Here is a 24,643-nt window from a genome sequence, read left to right as displayed (position 1 = left end):
GTCTTTGGGCACAAGTTACATTTTAAATAGTTGTGGCTTTCAGTTCATGTGATGTTTCCTCTTCAGGGACATTCTTGCATAGTATAGTTTCAACAACTGCTGCTGAAATCCTGAGATGTGGATCTTATTTCTAAATTCTGACAGAGGCAGTACTAGAAATTGGCATTGGATTTCTATAGCTTGTGTACCCCTAATTTTTGCTGAATTTTTGACTCAGGATCAGAGTGATTGCTGAATTACATAAATTAAACTATTTTTCTATTCAAAATGTCATCTATGTCAGCTTACCAGTAATATGTTTAATTCCATAGGTTTTTAGAAAAAAAACCCCAATAAACTTTTAGAATAAAACCTGTATTTAGTGCAGCTCCAGTGTACAAAAGTGACAAAATACAAGAAAACTGGGGAAAGGGAACAGAATGGGATGCAGGGTGCTGATGAGTAAAGGAAGGGGATGGCCTCTAAACTACCCTTCTGAAAATCCAGCCTCAATTCCGTTTGCCACTCATGGGTTGAAAGGTGGCAGATTGGAAGATATTTGGTACATAACAGTTGTTATGAAGAAAATTGCTCATTTAACGGATTTTTGATAGCAAGTTAATAGGTGGTAGTGCAATTGTAGAAATTGCAAGCACTTGCACACCTGAAAACTTGTCTTACTTTTCTTTACATTGTTTATTGTACAGCTGCATGTAGTGAATGGTATTGTGTCCACTTCCAAGCCTTGCCTTGCAAAATAACTGAAAAATGTGTAGGAAAGGAGGAAAGGGGAACATTAAAGGGGAAAAGAAATTGAGATTGTAGAGCAAAATATTTGGTTGTGATTAACTTGCAGTAGATAAAAATCTTTTTGGTGGTGCATTTATAGTTAAAATGAGTCTGGGTCACCTAGAGAAGGAATCAATCATGAACTATGGGGAAAGTAGATTAAATGGGTTAGTTGATCTCTCTCTTTTTACAGGCTATGTGATTCTCTTAAAGAAATTACTCTCATGACTTGGCAAGAAAAGTTCAGTTTGCATTTCACTTATTCCCCAGTGCAGGCTCAGACTCTTCCTTTCAGAAAGTGTGATTTTAATGGGTATTTCTTAAAGCAAGAGAAGGAGGCACCTAATATTGGGGATCTCTGAGTATGTGGTGTGTCTGAGATGTTCTGAAATACGTCAGCTGAATCCCGTAACTACCTGTAAGTTCTTGGCTATATCATAGAGCTGTGGCAGAATTTCTTACTGGCTACAAAGTTACCTGGAAATCACAGGATCAGAGGACAGGAATCGGCCTGTGAGTGCTGTAATTCAACTCCTCTGCCCTGGGGAAGGGTCAGTGACACCTCGTTTTACCTGGTAGAGCTTTAGGGCTGGTCTCAGTGCTGCTGGGATCTCCTCAGGCAGTCTGTTTCCATGCTTTGTCTGCCTTCCCTCTAAGTAGTTTTTCTCCTTTAATTTGGATCACCTTTGATTAAATTTAAATCCATGGTTATTTGTGTGTTGGCTATAGACAAGAACAGTTTGCTGCAAAGAGAAAAGGAACAGCTCTTTGTATTTATTTAGGTAAACTGTTTGGAAGTGTCATTATTGCCTCCTCTGTTTTTCATTCCTTAAACTAAGCAGCTTCAGTTTATTCAGTCTTTCATAGTAGAATTCACTGAGTAGATTATGCCATTAATCACATCATCTCCTCTAACGATTCCTCTGTAGCCCATATCTTACTCAAAATAAGAAAACAGTAAGAAAAGTAAGAAAATAGAAGTTCATAACCTGATTTGCTACTGAAAACTCCCATCTCAAAATTTTGTTATCTTACAACTAAGTAGTATTGATGAATTTGTCTATAAGACATTATAATGTTACTTTTTAAGTTTTATTTTTATGTTCTTCCTTAATTAGCTGGATTAAACCCCCTTGTGCTGTGTCTACAAGTCTTTCACTATGAATATTTGGGGGTGTGAAATTACTTTACATTGCCTACAGTCATATGAAGTATCATTTTATCTGAACCAATGTTTGCTGCAACGAAGTTTGACAGCCAGAAGGTTCTCTCTGTAGCAGGTTGACACTTTTCACTATTCAGTTTCTATTTCTGCAAAATGATACATTTCTTATGTTAGTGAGAACTTGAATTGCGTGTAGATTAATAGCTTTTAGTTGTTGCCTGCATGAGTGTCTTTGGTATTTTAAAAAACAGGTGTACTGAATCGTCGTAGAAATGATTAAGAAGTAGTCCAAACAAGTGAAACCTTACTTGTCTGATAACAAAGGACTATTAGTTTTACAGTAAGTAAATTTTTCTGCAGACTGAGTTCAGACCAGAAGAGTGGCTCTGTGTGTAGCCATTACCATTTTACATCTGAGGTAGAGCACATTAATGATTGTGTAAGTATGGGCAGTGAATATTCACTGGAAAAATCACAAACTGAAGAATAGCTTGTTTAGTTGGTCAAAGTGTGAGCCAGTGGTGTTCTCTTATTGGATATGAAAGCAAATGTAGCAGCCAGAAAGACCTTGCTGCATGTTCTAAGTCTGACATTATGCAGTATTAGGTTGTACAGGCTATTGGATTTTAATGGCTGATGCCAAATGGGGTACTCACAGGAAAAAAGACATTAAATACAGAGACATCTGCTCCTGTTTTCAAATAACATTGGAGAAATGGGTAACATCGCAGTAATGCAGATGCTTTTTATTAATCAGAAGTTATAATTAAATGCAGTTTTTTCTGTGGTTGGTGATGAAAGTGTGAGAGCAGCCTCAGAGGGGGGAAATGTTTCAGATTATGTAGACCACAACCAACTATTATACAGCAGCACCACAAACCCTGCGCTGGCTTGACTTGTTGTATTGCAATGCTGTATTCAACCCTTGTTTGCAAACCATGTTCCAGCCTGGCCTGCCATGTCTCCAGCCATGATGAGGAATGTGTGCTCCCTGGCAGAGGTGGGGCACAGCTCAGTTACCACAGTGTATGATGGCTGTGATGAGAGGCAAAGTGTGTAGATGGTATAATCTTTTGCTATTATACAATACTGTTTGAGGCAAAATTATTAATGGAAGTTACGGGTTTAGGTTCTCATGCTGAGAAGGGGGGAGAAGTGACAGACAGACAGACAAGGCTGGCTTTCCAAAGCTCATTTTGAGGTAGCTGTGCTAGAATAGGGCTGGAGAGGTACGGCAAACGTGTTTGTGGACAGTGCCTTTTCTTGCCTCCCAGCTGATTTGATGTGTGTGTGTGCTTGTCGGTACAAACCTTGTTCAGAGAATTAATAAACTACTTAAAGGATGATCATTTAAATGAATGTTCTGCATATTAATAATTGTGAGAATCAGACATTGGAAACCTGCTTTGGAAACTTGTGATTCAACTAGTTGGTCAAGAGAAGCAAGAGAAAAACTGCAAGCTTGAGTACTTTGCTCAGTGCAAAACACTGAGAAATCCTGGCTATATCTAGCTCCAAGAATGGTAAACCTTGGAACACGAGTCCACAGGGAGATGGGGATGGGTGACTGTAACTTCCTGGCTGTGCTGATACCTTTCCAATCATAAGGTCAGCATGTTTAAAATATTTGGCTTGTGGGGTTAAGTCTCCTTGTGGAGAGACCCTGCCCTAATCCTTCCTAGCTTCCTTCATGAGAAGGGCCCTCTCCCTTTGGGCTACTTTCTTTCACTTTCCTTGTGCTGCTGAGTGGTGAGTATGGACTATGTGGCACTGAACACCAGAGACCAAAAATTTGTTCCATCTTTTATTGAGTTTGATGGGAATTTCTGTGAATGTAGGATTGAGTGCATCATCTTGAAGTGGTCATGTGGAGACTGGGGCAAGAGTGGTAATATAAGAGTTAACTACAGCAGCATTTTTGGTTGGTTGGAAATCAACCTGTCCTCTTACATTATTGCTTTCATAAAAAGTTCCACATTAGATGGGAGTTCCTGAAATATTATTGCAACCACCAGCACTCTCCATTGTTGAAGCGTCAGAGTGCAGCAAAGCAGTGAGTGTCTGTTAACCCAATTTCATTACCAAAAATGACCTTATTTCCTGCTTTTGGTAATATTATAACACATTTCCAAGGTTTGTATCATGCAATGTTTTCCACTGCTGAGAACAAAGAAAATCTATTCCTATCCAGATAGTCCGAAAGAAAAACAACAAAAAAAGTGCCAACTCAAAAACCCAACCAAACAAAAAAACCACCACAAAACCCACAAAACCCCAAAACAACCAACCCCAAACTTTTTGTCTGAATGGTTGATGGCTGAAGGAGACCTCCTCCTACACTGGCAGTCCTTTGACAGGCAGTGAATAAGACAAGTTACTTCCTAAATCATTCCAGTTCACTTGTGACTGCGGAGTGAATGGCTGAGCACCGCGGTATTCATGCTCTCTTCGTATTCCACTGTGAATTCTGATTCCTAAGTGTGTGTGTTGTGTCTGCAGGTTCCGCAGAGGATAGAAGAGCAAGGAGATGCTCCTGAGGACAGCAGTGCCGGAGTGCCCGGCCTGTGGGGCAGCTGGGGCCCCTGGTCCGCCTGCTCGCGGAGCTGCAGTGGGGGGGTGATGGAGCAGACGCGGCCCTGCCTCCCCGCCTATTACCGGGAGCGCGGCTACCGCCGGCCGGGCCGGCACTTCCCGGCCTCGGACCGGGCTCTGGCTCACCAGAGCGCCCACCACGAGGATTCGCTGTCTGCCTACCCCGGCCATGTCATCTCTGCCATCCGCACCTCTGTGCCACTCCACAGAAACGAGGAGCAGCTTTGGGCCGGGCTCCGGGCCGCGGCCGCCCCCGGGGCGCGGAACAGCAGCCAGGGCGGCCGGGCGGCCCTGAGGGGCAGCCGCCACTCGCAGGGCCCGCGGCACAGCGCCACGCCGGACAAGAGGTACGAGCCTGTGCCACAGCTCCCCTCCCTTAGGAGTGACAGGGCGGTTTAGAGTTGGGACTTCTTCACACTTACAGGAAAGTTATTATAGACTCAGACTGACTGGGGGAGGCTGCCCTCCCGGTTGACTACTTACATGATGTCCAAGGGCAGATGTAATTATTCTACAATTGTGCTAAGCAGATTGTTTCCCTTTAAGATTTGTGTTATGATTTATTGAGTGATTTTTCCTTTTCTGCTGCACTCTCATTTGACATTTCCATTAAATATCAGAACAAATAACTGTTTTATAATTGTATTCTTAACTGCAGCAGCCAGTCTGATATTAATTGGTTAAAAAAACCCCCTTTTTTCCATAAAGGATAGCCAACTGTCTGTTGACTTTATTTCTACTCAAAACTCTAGTTTTGTTTTGCATTTCTATTTATTGCCTTTTTGTTTTCTCTTTTTTTCTTCCTACCACCTCTTTTAGCAAAATTTTCTGTTTGAAGAAAATAAAAAATAATGTAGTTGTTTAACACATAGAGTATTTTAAACATGGTATATGTTGATATTAATTTCATAATAACAGTCTTTACGGCTGGGTGGATCTGTGCTGTTACAAGTAATTCCAAATAATTTTGCCACTTCTGGAGAAACACTTTTTTATCTTCTTAGATACCAGTCTATCAGATTTTTTAAAATATATTTGTAAAAGGAAAATAGATGTGTTTCTAGTTTGGAGACTGAGCAGAACAGGCATGGAACACCCCTGGGGATGGAGCACTTCTTAAATGTCTGTTCTCTCTGTCTTTCCTCTGAATATGTATTCCAGCAGTTCTCTGGTTCTTTCCCTCTCAGGTCTTTTCTGGGAGATACATGAAGAGAAGTGTTTTGGGGTGGTTGACAAAAAAACCCAACCCAAACAAAACAGAAAACACCCCAGCCCCCCCAAGACATAACCAAAGAAACCTTCCTTCATGTCATCTGCATCTTTAAGATTCTTAGTGAAGCAGTCAATTGTAATTCCCTTTTTAAAGATATTTTGCTGTCCTTAACAACATAAAAAAGAATATTACCTTGAGGCAGTATTCCAGCCTGAGTGGAATAAGACAGTAGAACTCTCTGTTGCTTCTGATAAAGACATTCTCAACCCTTGCAAGAAACTCTGTCCATGTAAAAGAATACTTGAAAATATAATTAACCTGTTAAGCTCCTGTCTGTCTTGGTGAAGCATGAGTTTCAAAAATGGGATCAGCTGTTCAGATGTTGGTCTTCTCAGGTGTTGGCCATTTTCTTTGTCACTGCTTTGTCTTTCTGTCAAACCCATGCAAATGATAGCCTAGACCTGTTGAGTATATAAATTCATTGTGACACTGATGGCCTTACAGAAGCTCATAGAGTGCCAGAGACAGAATTGGTAGTGTTAACATGAGTGCAGTGAGGCAAAAGTCGTATTTTCTTTTTTGTGTTTTCCTACTTAATAATTTGCTGTAATGCAAATTAAATCTGTTCTGGGCTGTGCAGTGTGACAGCCCCAGGTTGTGGTGCATGGCTGGGTTATTGCTGACACTGGGAGTCTGGCCTTGAACTGTCAGCACAAAGTCATCCAAAGGCTGTTTGCTCCAGCCCTTGGCACCCTCTGTCTCCAAGGGAATCCTAGCTGGCCTGGCTCTGCACAGCCCTGCTGCCTCTGCTGGGCTTCCATCCCCAAGGGCTGTCCCTTGCTGCTCTGGTGGCCTCTGCAGGCCAGCACAGATTGGAATGGTTTGGAACAATCGCTGCAGGATTGGCTGGAACGTGAGAGGATGGTGAGCAGAAAATGGTACTGACTGTGTGCAGAACTGAAGCTGTGTTATTTCATAAGAAATGCTTTTCCATATGAAACATTAAAATGCTCACTTTCCTGTATGATGGAGGCATTTGCTTTTGAAAATTCTTGTGCTTTCCTAAGCACAGTACAAACTTCTGTACCAGAGTTGATTTTCCACCCCCACACAGTCTGCCCCTTGGCAAAAGACTGTGGATTCAAGGTCACTGTTTTAATCTTACTTGCATAATAAGTTATTTCCATCTTGTGTTAGGAGGTCCCTGGTGGCTTTAAAGCCTGTTGTATTGCATAACTTTCAGATTCCTTGGTGGTGACTGTAAAAACAGAATGAGAACAAAAAATGTTATTTGAAAATGGAATTATTTGAATGACAAGCCTAATAGTTTTCCTTGATTTACAAAATCCAGAGTAAAAACTTTCTTTACAAAGGAGATTACTTTTCCTATCAGGTATATGGAAAATGGATTTCAAAATGTGAGTTACTCTACATATGATTTTTATACAGCAGAACTGTGTGTACTGTTCACTAAATGGATGATACTGGAAATGTATGTCAGGCTGTTAAGTAACACCTGTGTTTTCATAATTTGTACAGTCAATGGAAACTTTTTGGGGTACTTCTATTTACTCTACTGTAGTTTTAGCAGACTTCCATAAAACGGTAAGAGAGGAACGGACATTTGTGACTGAGATAAGCTCACAGTGATAACATAGTAGAGTGAAATTGGATGGTTTCCAAGGCAAGGAGTCTTGACAGCTCCAGCAGTCCTATACAGCAGCCCAGTATGTTTGTATCATTTAGCATCAAGTGGAAAAGTTCTCTGCCTGCTTCCAAGCAGCTGACAAAGAGCTGATTAGGGTTTTTTTTAGCAAAATCCAAAATAGAATTTGTATATCATAAAAATTTGCTATACCTTGTCTTTGAAGAGGATATTCACATTTTCAGCTTTTGAAACTTAGTTTAGTTAGGCGTTAGGAACCAGGACTGCATGAGAAGTTGAGAGAGTGAAGTTTGAGTTTCTACAATTAGAAGCCTGGTTTAAAAAATTTCAGTGCTCCCCTGTTTAACTCAGTGCAGTAAGTAGAGTTCCTGCATGATTGAAATGTGCTAATTACAGTCAGTCACTGGAGTGAGTATGAAAGAAAGCTGATGGTTCTCTGGGTTGTCCACTGGCAGAGGAAGGGAGCACTCCCCAGTTTTGAAGAGTTGAGTTCCCTTTAGCACAGACTTGGTTTGTTATTTTTCCCTAGCTAAAGTGCATGGAGCACACCACACAATAAGAACAAACAGGAGGGAGGACATAGTGAAAAAATATTAAAGCATTTAGTCATCTTTATAGAGAGGCAGATATGGAAAAGTAATACAGGCATGCAGAAAGACAATGTGCTTTAAGAGAAAAAACACATCTTGAAAGGAAATACCATTCATGGACTAGGGTTTAGTACTTCTTAAATGTTGCATTTCCAGTTCTCTGTTTTGGTGATAGAGAAGACAAAACCACAATTTCATGCTGATGTGCTGAGTGTAGGATGTTTACAGCTGCCACCTTCACTTTCTCTGCACATGGGCTTTTGTGGTGGAGCAGCAAAACCTCAGTGTCCATTTATGTGAACATGGTATGCACTTTGTATCTGGTTCATAGGAGCAGAAAGAAAAAACAAGCATTATCACTAGAATAATGAAATAACTAAAGCGTTCTTGCATAAATAGTGCAAGTTAAATAAGTATGTTAATAAGGAAGGGGCTTCCCTAATGCATTTTTTTTTTGTATTTGGAAGAGGGATGAGAGGAAAAATTTGCACTGAGGAAATAATCCAAAAATCATTGACTTCTCACATGGCTGTAGCTCTGGGTCTTTATTCTGCTGCCAGCAGCTGACGTGCAAGTCTGCTGTGCTGCTCTGTACCCTGTATACGGTCAGTTTGCATTTCTAGGCCTTTGAGCAACAGAAAGGAAGAGTGCGTCATTTAGTGTCAAACCAGAATTTCCCTTCTGAAAGTATCTTTTGCCCCCTCTCACAGATGCTTTGACCAGGCAAATGTCGGAACTGTCGTTTTAAAAGTTAACTGTAGGCCTGCCAGCAGAGCAACTGTTGGCAGGTCTACAGTTAACTTTTACAAGGACAGTTCTGTTGTTGTTTCCTTAACCAATAGCCATGTGTTATGATGCAATTTCTGTGACCTGTTCTAGTCAGTTCCGGTTCCTAGAGGTGGAAAAATGTGTGATTGCTGGACCTTCAGGTTCAAGAAGGTATTATTTTCTCAAGTTGTTAGGCTTTATATTTATTGGCATGAGTGTTTGCTTTTCTTAATATCTGGAATGAAACCCAGCTCAAGTACTTAACCACCCCTCCTTTCATTATTTCTCTCATAGAATGAAAATGTGATGGATTTTACCCCAAGCCCTGTATGGTAACAAGAGCTTATTGTGGGTTGGTGTGTACACGGAAGGAAGATAGGGAGAGAAGGACTGGATCCCTTTCTAAGGATAAATTTTCCAGAAAATCCAAGAGCAGCAGTGGTAATCAAAGAATTTATTTTGGTAGCACTTGGGGAATTTAAAGCTGTGTGAGAAAGATGTTTACTTTCCTTCTGAATAAAATTCCAAACAGGATCCAATAGCAGTAATGATCAAATGAGGTACTACTTCACAAAATGAATAGCTAGCTGGGATGGCTGTGGCCTCAGGTTGACTTTATGCTGTCACACCTCTCATCTGGTTATTAATCCCCACGACATGCTGTAGGTCTCAATTATTACCAAATTAATATCCATTTTTATTATGCTACTGCAAGCATGCTTTGAGTGGGATTACCCGAAATAAACCCCTAACACAATCCTATAGTTGCAAACCACCTGAGCTTTCTTATTCTTACTGCTGAGTATTTCGACCCTTCCTGAGCTGGGCTTACTGAAGGAGGGGAAGTGAGAATGCTGCTGCTGTTCAGTCAGATACCACTGAAGTATTGCCCCATCTGTGAGGGGTAGAAACAACCAAACCTCCCATCTCATTTGTGAGGCATCTCAGCAGAGTTATGAGGTTACTTGCATTGAATTTCTGCTGGTTTACCTGTCAACTGCATGGTTGCATTATTTAATCAAATCTTAAAGAAGAAGCTAAGAATTTCCTGGGATCGGAGGTGTTACTGAAAAAGAGGATTGTAGTATTTGGGTTTGAATTTTGGAATCCTATCTCAGTGTTGAAAGTCATATAAATAAGGCTATATAGCACTTGCTGAGAGATCAGTAAAACAGTGAGTTATTGTACTGGGCATATTGCAACTATGCTGAACTGGGGTATCAGTAGTGATCTCTGAGGATGGAAAATTTCATTTAAGATAGTTCACATCCCATTAATTAAACCTGTTCCCAAGAGACCATGTATTTAGTGACCTTATTCATTAATTCTACTGTCTCAGAAAAATGTAGATATCTTTTGCCCCTAATATGATATATAAATGAGAGTGTTTGTGGTATAATGCGGTATAATCCATTTTTCTTCAAAAGAAACACTTCTTAGGCATTGTTGGTTTCTCTGTGAATTCCAGCAGTTGAAATTTTTAGGACAAATAGGCTCACAATAATTTTAATACTCTTATGTGTATGTGATACATGGGAAGCAGTGCATATCCACAAATCATGGTGTGGTTACCAAAGTTACCATGGATGTAAAAAAGGCAATTAGTTCCCTTGCCTTACTTAATGAAAATGACAGTCAGTGAGATGCAGTGACTGCCTGCCCAGATGAACTGCCCTGCAGTGTGCTGATGAAGGGAGCAGTGGGCTGGGGTGTGGCAGAAGTTGCTGCTGTTGGCCCTGCTCTGCAGTGTGTGGTACTCTCAGAAGGGCTGGCTGAGCTCTCGTGACCAAACATTTCACAGAGATATCTGCTCATTGCTGTAAGGCCGGTTTCTAGGTCAGTGAGCAGACAGGCATGCATTTTGTAATATAAAACAGTCAAAGGGCTCCCTTCTTTCATTCATGTTTAAGTGATTTTCTCCAGATTGATTTAGAGCTGGTGAAAAGTGGGTATGTGGAATGCAGAGCAGCACGGGCTGTGGTGCAGTGGGAGAGGCAGTGCGTGGTGGCTTTTGATGTGAATCAACCTGACTGGTGGGAGCTCTCCTTCTTGAGTAGGTGGAAATGTATTCCCAGATCCCGTATATCAGTCATTTTTGTTAAAAATGATTCCTGTGAAAGAATCTGCTAAAATACTGTGAGATGTAAACTCACTAACAGTTAGGAACAGTGTAAGACAGTTTATTTTGTGACTTAAGGGGAAAAAATTATGGTGGAATCTTTTTAAAGTAAACCTTGTTAACCATGTGCCTAAGAATATATAAAACATGAAAGAAAATTAAATGCAGTAGGAGGGCTGGAAAGTAAATGATTGACTTGGACAATTGTAGGCCAGTCACAGTTTTGAATTATGGAGGAAATGCCAGGGATTAAAAATGCGTATCTGAAATTATTTTAAGAATAATATCTAGGAGTAATTAAAAAAATAAAGTACATTAAAAATATATGCCTATACTGATCCTGTTAACAGAAACTTAGGGAATTGGGACCGGGTTTTTTTTGATTTGAAGTTTTGTGTCTGCAAGGACTTTTCCATCTCCCTTTATTCTTTTCTTAATTTCATTTAAAATATTGGAGTAATATTTCAATAGCTTCCTTGCTGACAGGAATAGCTAATAAGTCACTTTCAGTTCTTCAGAAAAAGAATCAAGGCAATTCTGTACTAAATACTTGAACTATGAGTAGATGGGTAGTAGCCTTTAAAGTCTGTCAATTAATTACAGTAATGTAATGCTGCAAAAGAGATAAGTTGCTATGACCCAAAATATTAGGTTAAAGGTTGGTATACTTATCCACAGAAATATACTTAATTAAGTTAGAATATATGTAATTGATTTAGTTATAGAGGATTTTGCCTACTAAAAAGCAGTTCTGTTAAAACCATGGTGAGTAGAAGGGCTTAAATTTAAGCCAAAGAGCTTTGATAGGGACCTAAGGGGACTGAGCTCCTTTAGAACTAATTTTCTAGCTGAAATCAAAGACCTGCAGTTTTGGAGCATTTTTTGAAGTAGAAATTAATAACAGCAATGCCAAAGCACAAATCAGTTTAATTTAAAAGACTTTTGCAGTGGTAAATAATGGGGACTACTATTTGGGAAATAAAGCTCTAAATCAAAATTTTAACCTGTCTTCTGTCTTTTCTTCCACTTTCATCTTGTTTCTGCTGATAGATCACTGTTAAGTTCAGCTTGAGTAGGTGCTAGCTCTGGGTTGGTTGTGATAGGGCACAAACACAGGCAGCAACACTTCAGAGAGCAGATTATAGGCAGCTGCTGAATTCCCTAGTATGGAGAGCAGGCAAGAACCTGGAGAACTCCTGGCCCTGGGCACCAAGAGTCACCTCAGGCTATGGATGCAGTTAGACCAGGCTCACTGAGTACAGGGGTTTCCTTAGCATGTTAGAGGACTTGGGGGTTCATTCCAGGACAGGACTCCTAGTAAAGGAAGCCTTTGAAGATTTTGAAATAAGCTTCAAACTTGACCAAACTCTACACAAAATTAAAAGAAAGGTCTAGGTGTTGGTTTCACGTCTGTCTGATGATGTGTGGTGAGATTCTGTTGTCTTTCATTAGTGTGGTTGTTGTGACTGGGAATACAGAGAAAAAACCCATCTCCCTCTGCTTGTGGAATTATTTCTGCCAATAGACAAGAGAAAATCTTGAGGGAAAAAAAAATCTGTAATTCCTATGCAGTTTTTTTCTCCTTATCCCTGGTGAAACTGGTGGCTGAAGGTTGTTGCCTTCCCAAACCATTACATTATTTCTTCAGAAACAGTGAAAGGTTGTGAATTGAAAATGTAAGAAATCAGAAGTTTCTTTGGGTTAATTCTAAGGAAACTTTCCAGCAGTTGTACAACAAATCTTCCTTGTTGTCATAAATGAGTGTTTTTGCTAATGTTCACCCTTGCAGTTTTTCGTTTACAAGAGAAGTACTTTGATACTAGGAGATAAGATGAATGAAATGCTGAAAAGTTCATGAAAATACATTCTTCATTCTGTCTGACATCAGAAGAGAAGGAAAATGAGTTGTGCTTAGCTGGAAGTGAGCCAGGGAACCTCCATTTAGAGGCAGTGGGAGAAATGTAAGGAGAGAGGAAGTGGTGGAAAAAGGGAAGAAATGAAAAAGGTATGTTGGAGAGAGGCTGTGTAAAAAGCACTTAAGAGAAGAGGTGGAGGCCCAGGAAATTTGTAATCTTACCTGTGTATTTTAAAGACACTGTATATCCTTGGTTCAAAGAGGGTTTCTATTCATATAAATAACCAGCCCACCAGCTCTGAAAGTGCTTCAGTCTTGAAGACCACTTGAGGTTCAAAGCATTGTTCTGAGCATAAAGTCTGTGAGGCAGTGATAATGCATTGATTTGCCAAGGCATAGGTTTGCTTGTGGCTAAAATTAGAAAAAGCTACGACAACAAAATTCCTTTTTAATACTGCAGATGTGCTAAGAGGGGCCAGTTCCTACTATTCACAGCTGATGTATTTTCATCATGAGAGAAATTTTTAAAAGTTAGAATGGTAAGAATGCTACATCATCATCATCATCATCATCATGTTTGCTACAACCTTTACATTAATAGCTCATAACCTGATTTTCTTACTTGTCTGGGCAAATGCATTTTTTGAAATAAAGAATATATTTAGGTTGGCTTAAGTTTAAAGGGGCTCGTTATTTTTGTTATCGAAGTGCTAAACAGATTTGTCTGAGCAATCAAAGAGGTGCATGTGTTTATGAGAATTATGCCCAAAGAAAGGAGATTGCCAGATCTGCATTACACAGCTGTTAGGCCTCTGCTTCAGATGAAAACAGTAGATCAGAGATGCCTGCTGGCTGTGGTCTGACATGAAACATGTAATGCTTTTCTACCTATATTTTTCTGTTAGGCAGTAATTTACCTTTAGATGGTAACTCTATTCTTGGTGGCATTTTTTCCCCCTTTTGTCCCAGCTGACTGCAAGTATTGTTGAATACTTCCTTTCCTCTTCTTACTCTCTCTTGCTCTTGCTCAGCTCAGGGAACAACAGAAAAACTACTAATGCTGTGTAATCTCACTCTCTTTAGGTCTGGCTAAGTAGGCACAAGGCTGATGGGTTTTCTTTATTTCCTCTCCATTTTACTTATGGGAAGCTTTTTTTCCCTCCCTTAATGCCAAAAACTATTATACGACTTTTCTCGACTGTAACTACCAAAAGCTTGCCTCAACAATGACTGTCATGGTCACAGAGCAGATTAACAGGGATAAACGGTTCAAGAGTGCTGGTTGCTTATCTGCCAGGGCAAATCAGCACTCTTGTTCACACATCTTGAGCCAGGAAGATTGATTAAAAGCCCCGCGTGGCCATCAGGCTGGAATGTGAGGTAAATGACTTTTAGGGTTTCCATCTTACAAGAGTCCTGTGAGAATATAAGACTTGGAAAGAAAACAAACCCAAATAGAAACAAACCAAAAGAAAGGTCCCTTTGATCTGGTGGCTGTCTGACATCTGTGACACTTTTGTTCCTAGAAAATAAGTATGTCAGTTTATAATCTCTGGTTTTCACTGGAGTTCAAGTCTATTTTGCATATGTATATTAAAAACATAAATATATTTTATGTGCAGAAAGAAAATTGCTTTTCTTTAATGGTATCTCCCTTCCTGAGCAGCAAATGTCATCCAGAATAGCTGTATTCATGCATTGCTCTGAACTGGAAGAAATGTTTTTTGCCAACTTACTTGTTTTTTGCCAACTATTTTGCAGTTTTAGGATCAAGGCCTTCTGAGATTCCTAATATCAAGCTAGACTACATCTTGTACATATTTATAACAAGTCATGTAAAACTTAACTGCTCTTTCGCTTATTCATTCAGTAACTGTTTTCTCTCTCTTTCTCTGTTTTTAGAAGCAGAAATAGAAATCCTATTGGTCCAGGAAAGTATGGATATGGAAAAGTGCCGTACATTTTACCTTTACAAACTGATACTGGTCAGCAGCCTCAGAAGCTGCGGAGGCAGCGACAGTCGTCAAGGAACCACCTATTCCACCAGAGTCCGAGTCTCATGAACTCCTACAGCCAGGCAGCTGCTCCTTCACTGCAGCATGGGAATCTTTATCAAGAACCAAGTGGGCCTCAGGCAGGACACCAAGTCCTGGGGCCCTCGGTTTATCAGTCACCTTCGTTCCCTGTATCTCAAAGTCTGTTCCATGGCAGTGACTCCAACCCTCATGGCCCTGCCTCCCACCAGGCCCTGCAGGGGCAGCCCCAGCCCCAAAGGGCTGCAGCCATCGTGTGCATTGGTGCCTACAAGCAGTATAAACTCTGCAACACAAATGTAAGTCTATTTTTCCTGGATTTTATGTGTTGGACAGCTGTTGGTTTTCCCTAGTGTACAAAACCTAATCATCAAGTTAAGTTCAATTTTTTTAAAATTAATTTAATGAATTTTTTGTGAACTTATTTTAGAGTGTCTTGGGAAGCACTGAAAGTAGATCCATAATATTATAGTTACCTAATACCATATCTTGAAGGGTTTTAAGCAGTCACTTCATCTACCAATAAGTACAACTCTAATTTGATTGGAGAAACTGGTCTTTTTGGTGCTGAAACCAGGGAACGTGAGGAATTTGAGATAAGGATAGTAATTGAGAGAGGTAATGGGACAAACATGGGCTGAATAATGTCAGAGACTGCAATAATTGTGGAAAATTTTAGTTGTAATTGTGGTGAAGGGACAAGGGATGAATTTAGTGTAAATTTTCCACTTCCATTTGGTGTTGTGATGTTATTTTGATTTTTGTGTGATGCGTGTGGATTTTAATGATAATTCTTAAGTACGTGGTTTACAGAGTCGAAGAGTGGAGTGTGTTGGGTTCGCGTGGTCAGGTTTTGGTAGAGGTGAGGTGTGGGAGGACTGCAGGTGTGGCTTCCATGAGAAGCTGCCAGAAGCTTCCCCCATGTCCAGCGGAGCCAACACCAGCCGGCTCCAGGATGGACCCACTGCTGGCCAAGGCCAGGCCCATCAGAGATGGCAGTAACATCCCTATGATAACATACTTCAGAAGGGAAAAAAAAGCTATTGTGCAGATGTAATGTGGCCAGAGGAGAGCAGAGCGAGAATGTGTGAGAGGAACAGCCCTTCAGAGGCCAAGGTCAGTGGAGGAGGAGGGGCAGGAGGTGCTCCAGACACTGGAGCTGAGATTCCCTTGCAGCCTATGGGGCAGCCCTTGGTGCAGCAGCTGTGGCCCTGCAGCCCATGGAGGGCACTGGGGCGGGTGGATGCCTGAAGGTGCATGGAAGGAAAGGTGCCTGGAAGGCCCATGCTGGAGCAGGCTCCTGCCAGGGACCTGCAGGCCCATGGAGAGAGAGGAGTCCACACTGGAGCAGGTTTGATGGCAGGACTTGTGACCCTGTGTGGACCCACACTAGAGCAGGCTGTTCTTGAATGACTGCACCCTGTGGGGACCCACGCTGGAGCAGTTCATGAAGAACTGTAGCCCATGGGAAGGACTCACATTGGAGAAGTTTGTGGAAAACTGTCCCATGGGAGGGACCCCATGTTGAAGCGGGGGAAGGACTCTTCTCCCTGAGCAGCAGCAGAAACAACCTGTGATGAACTGACCATAACTCCCATTTTATCTGCCTGTGCCACTGAGGGGAAGAGGTAGAGCTGGGAAGAAGAGAGGGGTGGGGGGAAGGTGTTTTTAGGATTTGTTTTACTTCTCATTGTCATGTTTTGATTTTGATTGGTAATAAATTCAGTTAATTTCCTTAAGTCAGGTCTGTTCTGCCCAGACAGTAATGGGTGAGTGATCTCTCCTGATCCTTATCTCAAACCATTAACCCTTTGTTTTATTTTCTCTTCCCAGTCCAGTTGTGGGAGTGATAGAGTGGCTCTTTAGTGGGTACCTGTCACCCAGCCAGGGTCAAACCACCACAGTCACTGACAAGCTTAATGTTTTTCCATGAAAGAAATTGAAAAATGGAGTTTGGATAGGCTGTGTTATGAAGGCTATCTACTTCTCAGTCCTGTAAGATGAGGCTATCCTTTTGCGAGTTCTAGTCATGTTCTAAACAGCATTTAGAGCCAGTCCCCAGTAGCCTGGATCACTCCAGTGTCTTTTCATGGTGCTCTGTGCTTTCTGTGCATTCAAGTTCTATGTGCTTTGATTTTAGTTTCCTCATTTATTGGAAAATAAATTAGGAAACGAATTTATTGGAAAATCTGTTCTGTGTTAATTTTTAAATAAAACTTAATCTGTTGTTACTTGATTCAAAAATGTTTGGCTGGGTGTAGCTCCATGCTCTGGGGCAGTCTCCCATTGTATGTGGGAGGCGAGTGAGGTTTTGTTCTTTGTCCCCATTAGTGGTTTTCATCCTGCTAAAATTTCCAGATTCTGCCTGTGCCCTTTTAGTATTTCCCAAAGTATGTTTTCCTAATACGTCTTTCTTATTTGGACAGCTAATCTAACTTAATGTTGCAAACATGAAGAAGCCTGTATTTGGATATTAGAAGCAGAATGTTCAGGAGAGGTCTGAATATGTTGATATGACAGGCCGTATTTTTTTGGATGGCTGAACATGTGATTTTTCTGCCTCCTAGAAATCCTGTTTTGTTTAGTGGAAGCTGTATAGTAGAGATGTAACAATGGAACACAAGATAACAAAAACACAACCTAAACAAATCGGATGAGTTCCTTTCTGCTTCTTAGTGTAGCAGTTACCACTCTCACTTTATTTATGAATAAAGTCATTGACTGAGACTAGAGCAGTTGATTGAAAAGACCTGTGTCAAGAAGGCTTTAGTGTATTTCTCTGGAATGGAAAACATGAAGGGCTAATTTGAGCCTCTGAGAATAGTCTCTGGGACAGATTGCTCTTTCAAAAAACACTTTCTGTTTTTTGAAGGAAATGGGAAATGACCTTAGTGCATGGCCATTAATTTGGAAAGTTTTCTGTGCTAAATTTGCTCGCTGTGTCCAAGTGATACACAAATATCCCAGTCTTTATTTCATCCCTCACACATCAGGGCACAAAGTTGGACAATATTCTGCCCGACTTAACGTGACAAAATTGTTTCCAGGAAAGAGGTCTTTTCAGAGGGCAAGGAGTAAGAGATGAGGAAGTTAGAAATGACACGGAAGAAAGAAGCAATCTGAGATTGCCAGAGTATGGAGAAGGAAGGTTTGTAGAAGATGTTTGTTGAGAATGACAGCTGGGCTGGAGAGTAGAGGGCAGTGAGCTTGTAAATGGGACAGTGGTCAGACATGCAGGTCAGCATGGTGAGTGGTTTGGCCATTGGCAGATTTCTTTGATAGAAGGGAACAGGAGTGAAAATATTTTCATGTTAGTTTTAAATCTGTTGTTTAAACACAAGAATTCAACAGATGAAGAGAAAACACAGATGAATACACTGCTGCTGCCTCTTCACCATTGTTGCTTGTATAAATGCAGTTATAAAGAAATCTTTGATTATAATACAGGAGACTTAATAGCAAAGAGAAATTGTAGATGAAGCAGCTTCTCCTAAGCATAGAACTCTACATAGTGATATTCTTTATTTAGTAATGTTTCTGTTACCTTTGGAGAGGCCGTAATTGCTATTCAGGGTTATTTTTCTCCCTAGAATGTGGTAATTAATGTAATTATTAAAAAGAAGTTGCTAAGAACAGTTTTAGTATAAAAGCCAGGATGAGAGCAAAACAAGGCTGATAGTGTTTCACTTTGTTTGCTTGTTCTTCCCGATTAAATGCTTCTGCACGCGGGCTTTAATTTAATTTATCAGCAGCGACATGTACCAATGGTCTTGCCAGCAAGCAGAGAACAGTATCTTTTTATTTCTTTTTTTTCTTCAGTTCTTCCTGGAGCATACCAAAACTGAAAATCTCATTTATTGGAAGTATTCTGTTAACCCTTATTCTAGTGTTTGGTCACTCCCTCTACAGTTTTTCCTAAGGGCAACTAATTAACAAATTAAGTTAATCTGCCTTGATCCATTTATTGTTTTTTCATTGATAGCTGAACTCATTTCCCATGACTGACAGATTGATTCATAAAAGGTAAAATTGTGTGATTTGGTTAGGGACAGCCTTGGAAGTGCTTGTATTTGTTCAAGTGTTCCTGCAGATTGTTAAACCTATTTTCTTATTATTTAAGTGGCTTCCCCTGTTTAGCACCTTGCAGATGTGGTCACCTCAGAACACACAGCTGCCTGTCACCCTCTTTGGCAGGAAACAGGCAGTAAGCATCTCTCCTTTTTGAACAAACAGCTCTGGCAGATCTAACTGAAACCATAAGCTACCTGCAATACAACAGGATTCTTCCAATGTAGTCTCTAGTCCTTCGAAAATAGGAAAGTGATGAGTAAATCTCCCTTGTTTCCCCCTGCATTAAATGAGAATGAATTATTATATGGATGTGCGGCTGAAGTAGAATTTGAATTCAACCTTCTTTGCGTGGTTTTTCACCAGAACAAAGGAAGCAACTCAAATGGAACATTTGTTTACTGAGCACTTTCTGTAATTAATTGTCTTGAGCATTGCCAAGTCACTGGCTCTTGTGCGTGCCTGAATGTGTGAGAATATATTTGTAAATCAACTCCAGGCTGCAGGTTGCTTGGGTAGTGTGCACAAGGAAGCTTTCAGGCTTCTGAATATTCCAGACTACTTAAGGTAGTTTCAGCATGAAGAGTGATGCTAAATGGATGTAAAATCTGAATTGTCTTTAGCTATGGCTTGAGGTATGTTTTTGACCAAATTTATATAGGAAAAGTTTGGAAAAGTTAAGGTAAAATGTATGAAAGAGTAACTCTTCAGGGCTCAGTGAAATATTTATGGATAAAATTTTGCTGAGTTTGTCCAATTTCATTCCCAGTTGCTAGCTTGCCCATTCATTCCTGTGGATTACTGTCATGTCTCGAGTTACACTGTTGTTTTTCTCAGTATTTTTTGTGATTGGTGTTTAGCAAGAAGTCAGCTGTGTTGTGGAGAAGTATCTAGATAAGATCAGAAGACCGTGATTACTTTTACTTTCTTGGCCTTACTCTTCAGCTATGCCTGCTATTATTCTGGTAGCAAAGCTATGGAAAATCCAGCTTTTGGTTCTGAATAAGAGTCTTCTGCTTGGATCTGTGCTCCTGTGTGCAGAGCACTTGAGAACAGTGCATTCCTGAGCAGGGAATGGGGAGTATCTGAAAAGACAGTTTTGGAAGTGGAAGGAGGTTTTACCATTGAAGAGATGAGGTGAGGTAAAAGACTCAGGATCAATCCTCAGCTCTGTCGTGATGGGATAAATTAAAATATTTGATTTCCCAAAGAGTCTTACTGATGACTCTGCTACTAATTTTGACTGGTGTGAGTTAAAACTGTGCCACTGAAAGGCTTTTTTTGGATGCAGAACCCCAATTAAATAGAATTACAATGTTCTGCAGGAATGTGTTGAGTCCATTAAACAGTGATGTGCTTTTCTGTCATCTAAGCACATAGGTAGACATTGGCAGGGTCCCCTGGCACCTGGGATCTTGGGCCATTCACCAGCTCGCTGCTGTTCTGCCCAAGCAGTTTTGAAAATTTTCCACTTTATAGACACCGAAGCATTTCCAGCATTTCAAGTTTTAGCTAAGGTAGAAATGGAAATGTTTGATTTTGTATGGAACAGAAAATGTAATTGCCAGACAAGTCTTTTCAGAATTGATATGGAGTGCTGCAAGTGTGCACTCATTTAATTTAATGTGGTTGGGATGCGCACACATTGAGGTGAAGACTAACAAGATGCTATTTTTTAAGTGAACTTTTTTTTTTAGACTGAAAAGCCCCTCCTTGTTTCCAAGAAGTTTCTGTGGGAAAAATCTCATTTTGAGATTTGTATAGAGTAGGTGTTTGACATGAGTGGCAAAGTGGGGTTAAGATGACATATCTTTTCCTGAGGAAATTTAAACTTAACTTTATGTGAAGAATTTTCCGTGCAAACACTGTGGGATTATGCGTAGGTTTGGTAGTCTGACATTCCGTGGATGTATAGGAAGCTTACTGAAAGCTTGCATTACTTTGGGTTGTACTGTCCTTTTCTTGACTGTTTTGCTATTTGCAGCAGAGTTGTGTAAATATCTATTTAGAATGATTTGTCACCAGTACAGGCTGAACTTACCAGAGGCTGGCACAGAGATATTGCCCTTAAAGGGTCTTATGTAGTTTGATCCGTTGTCATTTGTGAACAAAAGAGTCACAGAGAGACATCTTTGATGAAGGTCTTGGACCACAATTGTTTCTTCTGTGTCTCTGCACTGTGGCTTTATAACATCCCCTTCTGACATCCCCTTCAACAACTGAGAACCCTGTATTAGATATTTTGCATTAAGACATTCTTATTAGAACTTAAATAATTATGGGAAACTGTCTGCCTTAAATCATCAAGAAGAGTGTGTTGGAGTAACTTTAAAAGCTCTCTCAAAGAGTTTTATTCAGTAAGTGTGCTCTGTACTTGTGGCAGTAACACAGAGTTAGCTGGTTTACACATACTCATTATTACTAGGTTAATTACTTACTAATGTAGTAAAATGTTCATAATAAGTCCAAACCCACACAATTCAGAAAATCTTGATGTCTAGAGGCATGTAGGTTTTAATTGAAAATTGAGTTGCTTACTTTGATCAATAAATCTAAACTACTGTAAACTAATTAAACATCTAAGAGTCCTAGAGTCATGCCCTGTTGTGACAAGAACTATAAAAGCACAGACCAAAAGGAAAGGTACAGGTGAAAATTTGGTAATGTATACATGGCTATAGCCATGTCCTGTATTCTCCAGGTCAGGGAGAAGTGACCAGTGGGATCTGTAACATTCTTATGGCTGAGATATTTTACTTTATTCAAAGGCAATGAGATAGAAATAAAATACAGTAGAGCCTAGGATATAATAAACACCTTAAGTCAATAAAACAGAAATATTCCACTAGAAAACAAAGTTTGGGAGTATGTATCAGTGATAAAAAAATCTACTAAATGTGTTAGAGCTAGCCAGTTCATATACATTCAGTGTCATTGATATGTTTGGAGTTTAGCTTGAATGCTCTGGGAGCTGAATTTTCCAGAGACTCTGTCAACTTCCCAATATATATTTTCTTGATTTTTAATGTACAAGAGTACTTCAAAAGGTATAGTTAACAGTAGTACTTCAGTATTTTATGGTACTGCTGGAAGCATTGATCTGCCTTTTTCTTCTGTGAGGTTTATTTTGAAGTTCAGAGCCTGTTGCATGGGTCGCGTGATGTAGCTGGAGAAGTCTGCCTCCAGTGGAGTGAATTTATGTCTAAGAATAGCTAAAGATTCAGACCCTCATTTTTGTGTAATAGCAGTGTGGCATAAAAATGTTAGTAATTCATCTAAGTGCCTCAAAATCAAAATACAAATCAGTTGGCTAAAGCTTTTGTTTCCTAACTTCTTGGTGAACTTTGAATGGGAGGTTTCATGTAGCAGTTGGAATTGTCTGAGAAGTTACCTTGCTAATTCTTGGGGTAAATGAAATACATGTGTCTTGGAGGAGAGGAAAGAGGAAAAAGATACACAGTTATTCCATCACTTCATCAGTTATGAATAGCAGCATTAGCACTTAAGATCCTGTGGAGTGATTTGGAAACTTCATTGCGATGCTTGTTGAAGTGGAGCAGGGGGTTTTTGTTCTGCAGTAGAACAGGACTCAGGGTGATTTAGGTTGCCTGGTTATCATTCAGGTATAACTTCTGTTCCAAGTTTGAAGGAGGAAGCTCATCAATGAAAACTGGGACTTCAGAGTTGCAACCAGATGGTTGCATTCCTCATATTTGTAGTTTTGTTTAATATTGTATTGTAAATTTGAGTAGTTGTCATTTATCAATATAGACAAGTGTTGTGGGAGAGATTTTAAAGCTTTCCAGCTTTGTTTCTTCTTGTCAATTCATATCGATGAAAGTGTTTGTCTGAAATTCTGGTGTGGAATTTTTCAATGCTCCCATAATTTGAACAAGAAATGTGCTTTTTATTCATATGTTAGTTTAATAGTATCCAGGTTTTCAAAGCAGAAGAGGCTGCAGATGTCATGGGTAATTCACAAATAACTTTTTAATGCTGTTTTTATGAATACTTGTTAACTATTGCATTAATTACAGGTATAAAAAACACCATCTGTCAGATGTCAGTGTCTGCTTTGGTACATGAAAGGAGTAGTTTTTTCCTGGTATTTTTAGGAGATAGTTCAGTTAGCTGATATCAGTGCTTAATTTTAAGATATTTTCAAGCCAGATAGCAGGAAAAGAACATATATTACATGAATAGAGGAACTTGCACTGAAACTACCACCAATACAATCCCAGTCCTCTCTTGTACTGATCGAGGTGAGTAGAGGAGGAAGGAAGTGCTGGAGAAGCTGCCAAAGTTAAGCTGTGGATACTGAAGAAATTGTCCATTAGCAGTGCTGTTGAGTTTCTTAGTTTTGTGGGGTTGGGGGGGGGGGGGGTGGTTGTAGTTGGTCTTGTTGTTTTTTTTTTTTTTAATTTTAGAATTTTTAAGCAGGGCTTGGAAACAGCAAATTGTCAAAACTTGTGTAGAACGTTAGGAAACATAAATGTCAAATTATGTCTAGCAAGCATGTGTTCTATTGCCTAACCACAGAATAGTTGTATTGAGGGATGGAACTCCAAACCCTCTGCCCCCAGGAAGTGGTCAAAAAGAAACCTGGAACTACAAGCCCTGCGGTGCCCAGAGCAGGTAAACAAACCTTTTGCACACGATACATTAAGAACTAACTGCCTACAGAACAATGCAAATGCAAGAAATAATTGAAATTATGGTGAGATTAAAAAAACCAACAAAACCCAAACCAGCCTGGTGTGCTCTGTCTCATCTTTCCTTGTGCTTCATGTACTTCATCAGTTGTACTGTCTGTCCAGAAGTAACACCTCTGTGAGCAGCGTATTGCACACATAGAGACATACAAGTGTAATTAATGAAACAGAGCTTCTTTCTAGTGAAAAGTTGGTGAGGCTGTTTATCTTCAAACCCTTGACTTATATTTGTGGAAAAAACAATGCTCTGTTTTTTCTATCTGTCAAGCAGTGTCAGGAAGGCAGTGGGTGATCTGTAGGGGGAAGAGGCCAGAGAAACATCCCCTGCCTTGTTCTGCAAACCGGCTTCAGGATTTGGGTGCAGCATTCAGTAATTTGCCAGCTGACCCGTGTATTGATTTTCCTGAATTTCTCTTTGCATCTTCATTTGTTAAAGATAGCAAGGAATACTGATTGTCTTGATGGCTGTTTTGAGACCTCAGTTTGGGTCACTTCCTGATGACAGTTTTTTTGGATGATGTGAGGTTTTAGTTTGAGCAGCAAAATGCCATTAAAAGGACAAAGTCAAACCTGTAGAGGCTTAGAGCTTTCAGAACTGGAGTTTTGTCAGCAATCCTCTGGTAACTCTCGTGTTAAGAAAACTATTTAATTATCTGATAATATACTATTTTACCCCAGGGTCCCTGCACAGATCAAGAGCTTAGTTGTGAGTGATAACACTACTCAATGTTATTCTCTTTTTATTCAGCCTTTGGCTCCCTGCCTTAAAAATGGTCCTTGCAGAAGATGAGGAAAAAAGGCTTCTCTAAGGACTAGTTGTTGATGCTATTACTGCAGTGTTTGCTTTAAAATTCACAAAGCTGCTGTGTGATAGCAAGAAATGGAGCTGGGATATGGAAGAATGAGGTTTAAGAGAAGTGTTCCATAATTAGTGCTGCTTGTCAAGTAGTTTGAATTGAATTTTTTTCCCCATGTTCAGTGCCATATTTATCACTTGACAATAGTCAAAGCAAAATTTACACTGGCAAAACTGTAATTATGATTTGGCAGCTCATCTGCAAATCAGGTCCAGAGGTTTTCAGTCAGACGCCCAA

At 40.1% G+C, this 24,643-nt stretch overlaps 1 protein-coding gene across 2 annotated transcripts in view; it reads left to right on the top strand.

The window, feature by feature from the left end:
• Window positions 1–24,643, top strand: part of THSD4 (thrombospondin type 1 domain containing 4) — a 243,018-nt gene that overhangs the window by 33,565 nt on the left and 184,810 nt on the right. For both annotated transcript variants that reach the window (XM_039557612.1, XM_039557613.1), the window contains exons 4-5: window positions 4,433–4,872; window positions 14,639–15,068. In XM_039557612.1, the coding sequence (XP_039413546.1) occupies window positions 4,433–4,872; window positions 14,639–15,068 (870 nt within the window). The remainder of the gene's footprint in view (window positions 1–4,432; window positions 4,873–14,638; window positions 15,069–24,643) is intronic.

Source organism: Corvus cornix, chromosome 10 (assembly GCF_000738735.6).
Source record: "Corvus cornix cornix isolate S_Up_H32 chromosome 10, ASM73873v5, whole genome shotgun sequence".
Lineage (NCBI taxonomy): Eukaryota > Metazoa > Chordata > Aves > Passeriformes > Corvidae > Corvus > Corvus cornix.
This window is presented reverse-complemented; position numbering and strand designations above follow the sequence as displayed.